Below are 13,030 nucleotides of genomic sequence, written 5' to 3' on the forward strand. Positions count from 1 at the left end.
TCCGGGTGTTTGTGATTAATCTGCTGACAGTACGGAGATGTTCTGGGGATTTTGGTTACTCTGAGCGTCCTCCTCACTGTGAGGGAGAACATTACACACTTGATGCAGCTTCATTCTGGAGCCGAGTAAAAATGTGAGCGTCTCTGTGACTGAGCGGTTTTACTGTGTGTTGGTTGTGCCAGACCCCGGGGGGGTCGAGCGTAGCCTGCGGCCGTTCTTGTGCCCCGGACCTTCTGTTCAAAACCCTCTGCTGTATTTTCCTGCCACGCTGCTCCACCGGTCAAACTCACAGGCGATCCAGTGACCTGTGGGCTGCCATGGACCACTTGTTTTCACCCGCACCAATCAAATTAACAGACGATCTTTCAGGATTCTCATTGTAAACCTGGAAGAGACCACTCCCATCAGGGTAGATGGTGTTTCATCATCATAATAATCAGATCGACCAAATGAACCCAGAACAGACGAGCGTTCTGCCTTTGTATCATCCCAGACCAACTCATTATAGATGGTCTAGCATTTAAACCTGTACCGTTCTCTTGGTGTACGTCGAAAACTACGCCAAGACACAAGAAGCATCAGCCGGTCGAGCCGTTGAGCCGCTCCAACCTCAACCCTAACAGAACAGCTTTGGGATGAATTGGAACGTCACTTGCGAGCCAGGCCTACTCATCCGACGTCAGTTCCTGCGGAAGCCAAAAGTATTTGGACGCCCGTCCCATTTAAAACACAAGCTGTGTTCATTTTTTCATCTAGAACAGCAGCCACTCTTCTGAGGAGGCTTCTCACGAGACTGTGGGAATTTGTGCCCGTTCAGTTAAAAGATGACAACATTTAAATGGCTGGAGGCTTTTCTTCATGTCTTTATAGAGGCACGGTCATGCTGGAACAGGAAGGGCCTTCCCTAAACTGTTGCAAAATTAGACACATATAATTTAGCAACTGTTGTAGCTGGAACACACGAATTCAGACATTAGAAGGGGCGTCCCGATACTATTGTCCATTTAGTGTATCGTAACAATAGCAAAGCATCACGACCTGCATCCACACGGAGCATCCGTGAGTCGTTACTATGGCAACCTGACTTCTCACATCCACCCAGAACGCTGCTTATGGTAATGTGGCATCGACGGTACGTCTGTAACCCGGGGCACACCGGAGCGAGTACTCACCACACCCCCTCAGATCCAAAAATAAATAAATATATAAATCAATAAATATGTATTTATTTATGGACCAAAGTTATCCAACACCTATATAACACTTGAACCGGAACATTGACCGAATGGGAACAAATTCCCACAGACATACTTCGGAATCTTGTGGGAAGCCTGGTAGAAGAGCGGCTCCGTTTCAATACCGCTTCTTTTCTAAACAGGCTCGTGGTGGGACGTCCCAATACTTTTGGTACTGTTGTAGCGTGTGTGTGAGAGTTTGGTGCCCGTCGGGCTCGTTGGCATGTCCCAGCGTCTCCAGCGTGCCATCGTGGCGGATAATCGAGGTAAGCGCCGCTGGTTTTAACGACCGGCGGTGTCGTCCGGACAGGAAGTGCGATTTTCCACTCGGCGGGCTGGAAGCGCGGTCGCCGGCGCCCAATGTAAACAGCGAGGAGAGCGCGGCATGCCAACGCAGCCATGGTGCACGCGGCTATGGTGCACGCGGCTATGGTGCACGCGGCTATGGTGCACGCGGCTATGGTGCACGCTTTTAACTCGTGTGTGTGTGTGTGTGCGCGCTTTCGGAATGTACACACACGTGCGGATAAAAGGCTTAGCAACTGTAACCTGGAAACGAGCGTGTCCTTTGTGTTAGCTTAGCACCACGTCGCGCTGCATCGTGGGACGGTGTTATAGCGGGCGGTAAAGACGAGAACGTTCTGTTTTAAGTGTGAAGTTTAAAGTAGCACAAACTCCACTATTAAAAAAGAGTCGACCAAAAGTATGTGGACACGACTTGTAGCCCTGCACGGAGCTTTAACCTTAACCCTAGTGGACACTTTTGGGATGAATCGGAATGCTGATAGTGAGCCAGGACTTAGAGATGTTGAGTGGACGTGTGAGTCTTGAAGTAGCACAAACTCCACGATTAGAAAGGATTTGTCCAAAAGTATGTGGACACGTCTCGGAGCTCTGCACAAAGCCATGTCCTTAACCTTAGTGGTCACTTTTGGGATGAATCGGAATGCTGACTGTGAGCCAGGACTTTGAGAGTGAACGTGCAAGTCTTGAAGTAGCACAAACTCCACGATTAGAAAGGATTTGTCCAAAAGTATGTGGACACGTCTCGGAGCTCTGCACTGAGTTTTATCTTCAACCCTAGTGGTCACTTTTGGGATGAGCCGGAACACTGACTGTGAGCCAGGACTTACAGATGCTGTTTTAACTGCAAGAGTGAACGTGGGAGTCTTAAATCGTATCGAACGCCTGCTCATGTTTGTGGTCAGGCAGTCCTCTTGGTGTAGGCACCGGGGCGTTTTAAAGATGACGTCTGACTATAGGATGATGACGTGGTGTCCACAAGCTTTTGACCTCCTACATTCTTTTACTCTGGTGTGGATTAGGCGGAATTTAGGACGCGGTGCCGCCCCCGGGCGCTAAGTCCGGGTTGATTTAGCCAACGCTTTATCGTCATGGATACGGGGATGGACGCCGCGCTACACGGCTTGTCAGCTAGAACGTAGCTTCTCACCAGACTTCGTACTACGGCGGAGGGGTTCAGTTAGCGGAGATCCCGCGTCCCTAGATGCCGGACGCCTCTGGAGCGGAGAGGAACTGGACGATTCTCGCCTCTCGCTCCACCTCGGGCTGTTAGTGAGAAAAGCCGCCGGGAGGGGCGAGAGAGACGCGAGTCGCGTGGCCGAGAACTGAACCTTTAGAGCCGCAGCGCTGCCGACTCGCACCACCACGCCGAAATCCTTCACCTGCACAAACGAACCTCTGATCCTTCGGGTTTGACGGGAGCAGCTTCGAAAGAACTAAAAGTATCTACTGGAACACTACGCCGTCACCGAGCAGATTAGGCATTTGTTACAGCTCTAGGACTCCACCGAATCACAGCGGGAGCTTAACTCCAGATGCAGAAAACTTGAAAAAGTAGCGAATCCCCACAGTTGTGGTCGGCCTGCTGATAACGACTACTTGTTATCAGCTTGAATTCCGATTACTGGTTATTTCAGTTCACATTTACAGCTCTAGGACTCCACTGAATCACAGCGGGAGCCTGAGTCTAGATGCTGAAAACTTGAAAAAGCAGCGAATCCCTTTAGTCGGCCTGCTAGAAATTTACGAGATGTCTGAATGGAGAAATGTTTGCAAAAGTTTGAAGACATGAACGAGTGTCTCATTATTTCCTAGAAGGCTTTTCAGACTTTGAAGTATGTCTGTGGGAATTTGTGCCCATTCAGTCAAAAGATTACTGAACTACCACAATACCATGCTCGCCTGAGGGAGGGAGGGCTGGAGGTGTTCCTCATAACCACCGTTACGGTTGATGGTGCTGCACAAAGGCGGGGGATAACGAAGATGGGTTTGTGACTCTCCGTGCGCAGTACAGATCTCTGTGTCCACCCGCCTGGTGCAGGTGAAAAGAAGTGGTAATCAGATAAAAGGAGCTGCTCTGGAGCCGCGTTCGACTGCACCGCTGGCGCCTGCACTGTTGTCAACCACATCGTTACGCCCCATCTATAGGTGGCGCCGGAGGTGCTCTATCACCCCTCGTTTCCATGGTAGCTGATTGCATGGTCACCCCGGCAACCTGTATAACGGACGTGATGCTTAACTGCACGCTAGGTGACCGCCGATTTCTGTCAGGTCCTTGCGGTCACACGGCCGCCGATTTGGTTTCACGCCTCATCCGGAGTTTAATCGAGCGGGAAAACACCGAAAGTGCAGCGCAGGGGCAGCACTGATGCATTCTGGGATTGGGGAAATAAGCTCTAATAGGTTCAATTAGTTGAAAAATGGTCAATTTTGTAGTTCGCTCGCGGACGTCCAGGACTAATGGACACAGATCTGGTCTGTTTCTGTCAGTTAGGGCGGAGTCGGGTGTTTCAACAAGGTCGACGCCCACTTGAGTTCTGGCGGGCAGTTTTGGGTTTCGAGGATTTCCGTGACTCCTATTGTTCTCTAGAGAAGGAAAATTTGACCCTTGACGTTCAGATGGAACACAGGAACCACCGATCTGGAATTAAGAGCTGTATGAACGTTATTCAAAAGTATCTGGACGCCTGAACGTGAGCTTGCTGGACGTCCAGTTTCAAAAACAAACTGTATTAAAATCGAGTGACCTCTGTGTGACCTCACAAGGCTTGGCTGTGTGTGGGAATTTGTGCCCATTCAGTCAATAGAGCTTTTGTACGACTGGGTGCTGATCGATCGGTCGATGTTCCGGTTCATCCCAGAGCTGTTGAGTGGGGCTGAGTTCAGGGCAATATAGGAGCACAGTCATGCTGGAACAGGAAGGGACCTTCCCTAAACTGTTGGTGCAACATTACAAGCGTCTAATTACCTTTATATAGTTGATTCATTACACCTGTTAGCGATTAGAAGGTGTGTGTGTGTGTGTGTGTGTGTGTGTGTGTGTGTGTGTGTGTGTGTGTGCCCTGTGATGGACTGGCGACCTGTCCGGGGTGTTTCCTACCTTTCGCTTGGTGATTTGTACCCACCGCGACCCTGACCAGGATAAATCACTGCTAAAACAGACCTTTATTTATTTATTTATTTATTTTCTTTTTTCCTTTTATTTATTTATTTATTTATTTATTTATTTATTTATTTATTTATTTATTTATTTATTTATTTATTTATTTATTTATTTATTTATTTATTTATTTATTTATTTATTTATTTATTTATTTATTTATTTATTTATTATTATTTCATCGTCCCACCCCGACATTAATGATCTGCTTTCTCTTTTCATGATGGAATGAAAGTGAAGCCGCTGCGTCGTGACGATTTAAAACCACCAAATAAAACCTCGGGTAATGAGACGGTTCAGGTCGAGTCTCCGGCGACCAGACGAGAGTCGTGAGCTAAACCCGCTCTGATTGGACTGGCGCTGCGTCGAAGGTTTTGATGCTCGGGACTCGCCGAGCGCGCTGCATTATTCAGACTCCGTAATTAGGCGTGTTGGTCTTGATCCCTCGACGTACCGGGACGGGTCCTGGCCGTCGGAATCAGTTAACAACGTTACACACATTTATTTATTTATTATTCATTTATTATTTATTTATTGTTTATTATTTATTTATTTATTTATTTATTTATTTATTTATTATATATTATTTATTGTTTATTTATTCATTTATTATTTATTTATTACTTATTTATTGTTTATTATTTATTTATTTATAATTTATTTATTATATATTATTTATTGTTTATTGTTTATTTATTATTTATTTATTTATTATTTATTTATTTACATTCGTGTCCAGTTGGTGCTTATGTTTCTCTCGTCTTTGTTGCCGCCCCCAATCGAGTAGAGTCGACACACGTGGGCTTCTGTTTACCTGCTGGGGACGGGGTCTCGTATCTCATGTGTATCACAGAGCCACGCCCCTCTACCTGTGGTCAGCTGCCTCGACCGGTCAGCAGAGGTCGCACTTACACCCTGTTTCAGCCATCAGGTCTCCCCCTACAGACACAAGGCCAATCAGGCATCTGTGAAGATATAGCTTTGAGATGAATCGTTGAGATGAATCGTTGAGATGAAGCTCTGAGATGAAGCTCTGGGATGAAGCTCTGAGATGAATCTCTGGGATGAATCTTTGGGATGAAGCTTTGAGAGGAAGCTCTAAGATGAATCTTTGGGATGAAGCGTTGAGATGAAGCTCTGGGATGAAGCTCTGAGATGAAGCTCTGGGATGAAGCTCTGAGATTAAGCTTTGGGATGAATCTTTGGGATGAATCATTGAGATGAAGCTCTGGGATGAAGCTCTGGGATGAAGCTCTGGGATGAAGCTCTGGGATGAAGCTCTGAGATGAATGTTTGGGATGAAGCTCTGAGATGAATCTTTGGGATGAAGCTTTAAGATGAAGCTCTAAAATGAAGCTCTGGGATGAAGCTCTGGGATGAAGCTCTGAGATGAAGCTCTGAGATGAATCTTTGAGATGAAGCTCTGAGATGAATCTTTGGGATGAAGCTCTGAGATGAAGCTCTGAGATGAAGCTTTGGGATGAAGCTCTGAGATGAAGCTCTAAGATGAAGCTCTGGGATGAAGCTCTGAGATGAAGCTCTGAGATGAATCTTTGGGATGAATCTTTGGGATGAAGCTCTGAGATGAAGCTCTGAGATGAAGCTCTGAGATGAAGCTTTGGGATGAATCTTTGGGATGAAGCTCTGAGATGAAGCTCTGAGATGAAGCTCTGAGATGAAGCTTTGGGATGAAGCTCTGAGATGAAGCTCTAAGATGAAGCTCTGGGATGAAGCTCTGAGATGAAGCTCTGAGATGAATCTTTGGGATGAATCTTTGGGATGAAGCTCTGAGATGAAGCTCTGAGATGAAGCTCTGAGATGAAGCTTTGGGATGAATCTTTGGGATGAAGCTCTGAGATGAAGCTCTGAGATGAAGCTTTGGGATGAATCTTTGGGATAAACCCCTCAGATAAAGAACTAGTATTTTTTTAACAAACCCTCTGTGTGTATGTATTCTGGCTCTTTCACTGCTCCGGTGTCTGATACGAGTGGTGAGGAATTGATTTCAGAAGCGCCGCTCTCAGGTACCCGCTGAATGACAGGTGGGAATTGCTTTTCGCATCCGCGCCCGTCATTTGCAAGTCAGAGTCCGGCCGGCGGCGGCGGTGGCGTCTCGGAGGAGAAGCTGGGCTGAGATTTACTCGGGAAGGTGAACGGAGTGAAAATCAGGTCCTGTTTTTACAACAGAGTCCAAATCAGAGGATTTACGTCCCTGTTCTTAAAGCCTGAGCGAGCGGCGGTGCTAACCACAGACGAAGGGAAGGCGGGATCAGCGGTGGATTTATTTAAGCCCACGCTCATGTAAAGCTTGCTCGACTGTCAGCGGTGTCACACACATTCAGAAACGATTGTATACAAAAATATGTGAAGGCTGACCATTAGTACCAGTTCCATTTAAAAACAGTACCAGTTCCAATAGGAAATATATAATGTGTTCCAGTTCTAGTAGCAAAGGTTTAAGTTCCAGTATAAACGACAAGAGTTCCAGTTCTGGTACCAAATATGTTAGTTCCAGTATGAAACATAACAAGGGTTCCAATTTCTGTACCAAAAAGTACCTGATGTAAAGACCAAGTGTTCCATTGAAAAAGTACCAGTTCCAGTATGAAACATAACAAGGGCTCTAGTTCTAGTAACAAGTGTTTTAGTTCCAGTATAAAAGACAATGGTTCTAGTAACAAGTATTTTAGTTCCAGTACCAAACGGTACCTGATGTAAAGACCAATAGTTCCACTTTAAATTCTTTAGTTCCAGTATAAAGGATAACAGAAGTTACTGGTTCCCTTCTTTCAGCTCCAGTACAAAAACGATTAAGTTAAAAATGGAACCGTTTTAGTTCTCTGTTACAAAATACTAGAGGTGTAACCCCAGTGTGTCCGGCTGGGCCGTGGATATGACTCAAAAATCTAAACTCGATGATAATTACGCGGTGTGTCCGTATACTTTTGACCACGTGGTGTCCACGTGTGACTCGGCTGTGTTTTAAACGCTCTCCTGTGTGTGTGTGTGTGTGTGTGTGTGTGTGTGTGTGTGTGTGTGTGTGTGTGTGTGGATTTGTGTTGGTTTATCGCCCTCTAGTGTTGGAAAAGCAGCAGCACAGTAAATCACGCTGCCGAGCTGAATGTTGGGTAAGAAGAAACTGAACAGGATGCTGTTTGACTAAACAGGCACAAATTCCCACAGACATCTCCAAACATTTTTGAGTGTTGGCTTCCACAGCCGCAAAAAACTATGTCCCCAAGATGTCCCCACTTCTGATACCAAGTTTTTAAACGTGTGTTTTTAGACGTGGTCAGGGCTAAATTTTGACCCTCAAACAGAACTGGGGGTCGCACCTGAGCAGGTGGAAGCAGGTGGAAGCAGGTGTAAGCCAGCGTCGCTTCTCTTCTCCCCGCTCGGTCCTTTTCTCTCTCAGATAGCAGCAATGCAGCAAACGTTGAGAGAGGATGAAGCACGTGTGGGTGGGTGGAGAAGAACAAGACGAGGAGGTTCGGAGGCAGAAGAGATCAGGAGCAGGAACATCTCACGATCAGAACGTTAACTAGCACAAAATGTACATCACATGGTCAAAAGTATGTGGACACCCGGCCTAAACTATTCTGATAACCTGTCGTACTGAAACAGGAAAGGACCTTCCCCAAACTGTTGCCAATAAGCACAGTGCATAAGCACAGTCCACAAAGACGTGGAAGGACAAGTGTGTTGTGGTACTAGAACTGGAACCTTTGGTATTTTTCATACTGGAACTCCTGGTCTTCACATATGGTACTTTTTTGGTGCTGGAACTAAAACATTTGGTACTAGAATGGGAACCTGAAAACTGGAACCGGTAATTTCGAAGTGAAACACCAGGTACTTTTTTGGTACCAAAACTGGTACTGGATGTGGTGTGTTTGTCAGTTTTGGAACTGGATTGGTTGGTACATTTGTTGGTTCTGGAACTGGACTGGTCGTTACGTTGGTTGGTTCTGGAACTGGATTGGTCGGTATGTTTGTTGGTTCTGGAACTGGATTTGTTGGTACGTATATCGGTTCTGGAACTGGATTGGTTGATACATTTGCTGGTTCTGGAACTGGATTTGTCGGTACGTATATCGGTTCTGGAACTGGATTGGTTGATACGTTTGCTGGTTCTGGAACTGGATTTGTTGGTATGTTTGTTGGTTCTGGAACTGGATTGGTCGGTATGTTTGTTGGTTCTGGAACTGGATTTGTCGGTATGTTTGTTGGTTCTGGAACTGGATTGGTCGGTACGTTTGTTGGTATATTTGTTGGTTCTGGAACTGGATTGGTCGGTATGTTTGTTGGTTCTGGAACTGGATTTGTCGGTATATTTGTTGGTTCTGGAACTGGATTTGTCGGTATATTTGTTGGTTCTGGAACTGGATTGGTCGGTACGTTTGTTGGTATATTCGTTGGTTCTGGAACTGGATTGGTCGGTAAGTTTGTCGGGACGTTTGTCGGTACGTTTGTCGGTATGTTTGTCGGTACGTTTGTCGGTATGTTTGTCGGTACGCTTGTCGGTACGTTTGTCGGTCGTGTCTGATAGCCGATGGTGCTGCGCCAGTTCTTGGTGGTAGACCTGGACTTTTGGACCACACCGACCGGGAGGTGAGTGGGAGATCAGAGAGAGAAAGGGGAGGGGCGGGAGAGCAAAGAGATCTAAACCGATAACAGGTGTCTCCATCCTTTTATCTGTGACCTCAAAGACCCGGCGGTGCTCAGAAGCTCTTTGATGAGCTGAATAAAGGAACGTGTGTTTTCTGAATATAGAAGAGGATCTTTTGGATTGGGGATGGACCGGGGGGGGGGGAGATGGGCGTGTCTCCGTCCCCTCTGCCCCCCCCCCCCCCCCATAATCTTTTAGAATTATTTTTCTCCTCGTTCCTCAGCATCTTGTCTCTGCTCTCGTATCTCTTCTGACATTCTCTTTTGCTCGGCTATATCTCCTCTCACATTCTCTCTCGTTCTGCTGTATCTCCTCTCACATTCTCTTTCGCTCTGCTGTATCTCCTCTCACTTTCTCTCTCGCTCTGCTGTATCTCTTCTCACATTCTCTCTCGTTCTGCTGTATCTCCTCTCACATTCTCTCTCGTTCTGCTTTATCTCCTCTCACATTCTCTCTCGTTCTGCTGTATCTCCTCTCACATTCTCTCTCGTTCTGCTGTATCTCCTCTCACATTCTCTCTCGTTCTGCTGTATCTCCTCTCACATTCTCTCTCGTTCTGCTGTATCTCCTCTCACATTCTCTCTCGCTCTGCTGTATCTCCTCTCACATTCTCTCTCGTTCTGCTGTATCTCCTCTCACATTCTCTTTCGCTCTGCTGTATCTTTTCTCACATTCTCTTTCGCTCTGCTGTATCTCCTCTCACATTCTCTTTCGCGCTCCCTCCCACTCCCTCTCTCGCGCTCTCTCTTTCCGCACCTTCCTTTCTCGTATCCGTCCGTTAGAGAAAAAAGAGAGAAGGCTTCCCGTGCGCTCCGGAGTCAGTTCTCGTCTCGGGATCCGGGATCCGTCGCTCGTCCGCGACCTCGGCCGCCTCGTCTTTCGCGCGTCTCCTCCCGTCTCCCGGTCCCCGCAGGGTCATGCTCCTGGAGCCGAGTGGGATTATCAGGATTCGCCCGGAGAGATGTGGGGTCCTTTTCCGGACGCCGGGAACGGCCAGCTGGACGCCCCGCGCCCGCTCAACTGGACCATACGGAAACTGTGTCACGCCGCCTTCTTGCCGTCCGTCCGCCTGCTGAAGGTATGACGGAGACTTTTCATTGGCTGGTGTTTGTTTTCGCCTCGGCTGCGAGAGGCAGAGAATTTGTCCAAAGTTTTGGGGGGGGTTCTGGGATGCCGGATGTTCCTGACGTTCCGGTGGAAAGCATGATGAAGGTAGTTGTGCTCGGTAGGATCCTCACACCCGTGCTTTTTTCCCCCGGTCCCCACAGTGCGCCGTAATTACCGTATTAGAACCATTTCGTTCTGATTACAACCTTCTCCGCAGGCTCTGCTTATCTGCACCTCGGACTGGCGTCTCTTGCTCATTATTAATTAAAACGGTCAACAGGGGGGTGCTGGTTATTTTTGGGGGGGGCGTACTAGATATTTTCTCCCCTCTGAATGGAGCGCCTCTGGTGTGTTCCCCTCCAGAAAGAAATGAGAACACACACTCCGCTCCGTTCCCGCATTCCAGCACACACCGCGTCGCTTTTTTTCCACTCGACAGCTTTCTCTGAGCCGTCCGCGTCTTGCCGGACGTGTCACGCGACGTGTGACCGGACTAGAGATTTGATTAACGTCCCTCCCCGGGGGACGCGTGTCGGAGAATTGGAAACGGGAGGCAGCGGCGCATTAGGAGGCGAGAGATTGTTTCGGAGGGGGAGGGGGGGGGTTCGGGCTGCGGAGGAAACCGAGCGGCGCCGCAGTTGTCGGGAGGCGGATGAAAACCCGAGGTGGTGTGGTGTGTGTGTGGAGGGGGGGGGGGGGGTTGTGTGTTTACCGCCGCTCGTAGGGCTTCTTTTTCTGTGACTGAATCATGGTGTCCATACAAATAGGGCGAGTTCGACTGCACGGTATGAAAAAACACGTGGAAGGATGCCGCCCCTTCAAGGTCGAAAGAGAAAACCCCAAACCGTTGTCCTTCGCTGGTGCGAATTTCTCCACGTGTGGGCACCCGGACGGTCGATAGCACCGCTGAGATTCAAACCCGGGTGTGTTCCGCGTCCTCGTTTAGCATTTGTCGCCTATCAGTGGCAACCTGGCAGTGGTGGGTCTTGAACCAGCGACCTTCCGATAACTAGTTCAGACGCTTTTATCCATAGTATACAGTCTAAGCAGTTGAGACTTAAGGGCCTTGCTCAGGGGCCCAACAGCGGCGACCACTGTAATAACAGTGATGGGGTTTGAACCAGCAACCTTATGCTTAATAGTCCAGTCTTTAAACCGCTAGGCTAAAACCGCCCGTATATGAACGCATTGATTCAAATCGGCTCCATCTGACACATTTGGGATGAATTAGGACATCCACTGTGAGCCAGGCCTATGCTCATGGTCATGTCTTCACTGTTGGGCCCTTGAGCAAGGCCCTTAATCCTCGATTGCTCAGACTGTAGACATTATGAAGGCATTATAAGGCTTGTTAGGACTCCACCGAACCCCAGCGAGAGCACCCAGCTGTAAACCGCGAGCTTAAATGCTGATTTTGTGCGCCGCGCTCTCTCTGTCAGTACGCTCATGCCGGTCCGATAAGTCTGAAGCCTCAGCGGCGGATGAACGACGAGCCGTGAGACGCCACGCCGCCTTAGCGCTAGCAGAAATATTAGCCGCTCGGATAAACCCGTCGGTTCGGCGCTAAGAAAGACGGATGAGACGCGAGCGCTTCCTGTCAGAACCCACAGAGAGGAAACGGAACGACGCGCTGCTACACGAGCCGAGCAGGAAAATGTTTCAGCTTTTTTATTTTTAATGGCGCTGAAGGAAGTTCGGATCCGGCGGCCGGTTCCTCCTTCAGTCACGTTCGGCCGGGCGCTTTTTAACTCCTCGCCGTCGCCTCTGATTAATCATTAAGCCGGCCGGCGGGCGGGTCCCCGTTTATTTAAATGATCAATTAGCACTCAGGCCGAGCGCGGACGGTGAAGAGGCGGAAAAAACAACAGAGAGAGACGGATGAGATGACAGCCGCATCTTAATTCTGTCTGTTTCCTCGTCCTCAATCCAAAGAGACTTAAAGTACACAGTCTGAGCAAGTGAGACTTAAGGGCCTTGTTTAGGGGCCCAACAGTGGCAACCTGGTAGTGGTGGGGCTTGAACCAGCGACCTTTCGATTACTAGCCCAGACACTTCTATCCAAAGCGACTTACATTGATGTGACAGTATACAGTCTAAGCAATTGAAGGTTAAGGGCCTTGCTCAAGGGTCCAACAGTGGCAACCTGGCAGTGGCGGGGCCCTACACCAACACCTTAGATATAGCCGATCTTATACCCAATACTTCCATCCATCCGTCCGTTCATCTGTCTATCCATCCATCCATTCATCCGTCCGTTATCCATCCGTCCATTTATCCATCCATCTGTCCATCCATTTATCCATACATTCATACATCCACCCATCCACTTATCCATCCGTCCGTTCATCCATCCATCCATCCATTTATCCATCCATCTATCCATCCATCCATCTGTCCATCCATCTGTCCATCCATCCATCCATTTTTCCATCCATCCATTCATCCATCTATCCATTCATCCATCCATCTGTCCATCCATTTATTCATACATTCATTCATCCATCCATCCATTTATCCATCCGTCCGTTCATCCATCCATCTGTCCATCCATCCATC

The 13,030-nt window shown here is 48.1% G+C and overlaps 1 protein-coding gene across 5 annotated transcripts in view; it reads left to right on the forward strand.

Moving 5' to 3' along the window:
- trpm3 (transient receptor potential cation channel, subfamily M, member 3) overlaps nt 1-13,030 on the forward strand; it is a 57,209-nt gene that overhangs the window by 1,760 nt on the left and 42,419 nt on the right. For 3 of the 5 annotated variants that reach the window (XM_063018199.1, XM_063018195.1, XM_063018196.1), the window contains exon 1: nt 10,173-10,445. The exons of the other annotated variants lie outside the window; for them this stretch is intronic. In XM_063018199.1, the coding sequence (XP_062874269.1) occupies nt 10,329-10,445 (117 nt within the window). In that variant the 5' untranslated portion in view covers nt 10,173-10,328. Of the gene's footprint in view, nt 1-10,172; nt 10,446-13,030 lie in introns of those variants that run through there. 5 annotated transcript variants of the gene reach the window in all.

The sequence above is a fragment of the Trichomycterus rosablanca genome, chromosome 21 (assembly GCF_030014385.1).
Source record: "Trichomycterus rosablanca isolate fTriRos1 chromosome 21, fTriRos1.hap1, whole genome shotgun sequence".
In the NCBI taxonomy this organism is placed as follows: Eukaryota; Metazoa; Chordata; class Actinopteri; order Siluriformes; family Trichomycteridae; genus Trichomycterus; species Trichomycterus rosablanca.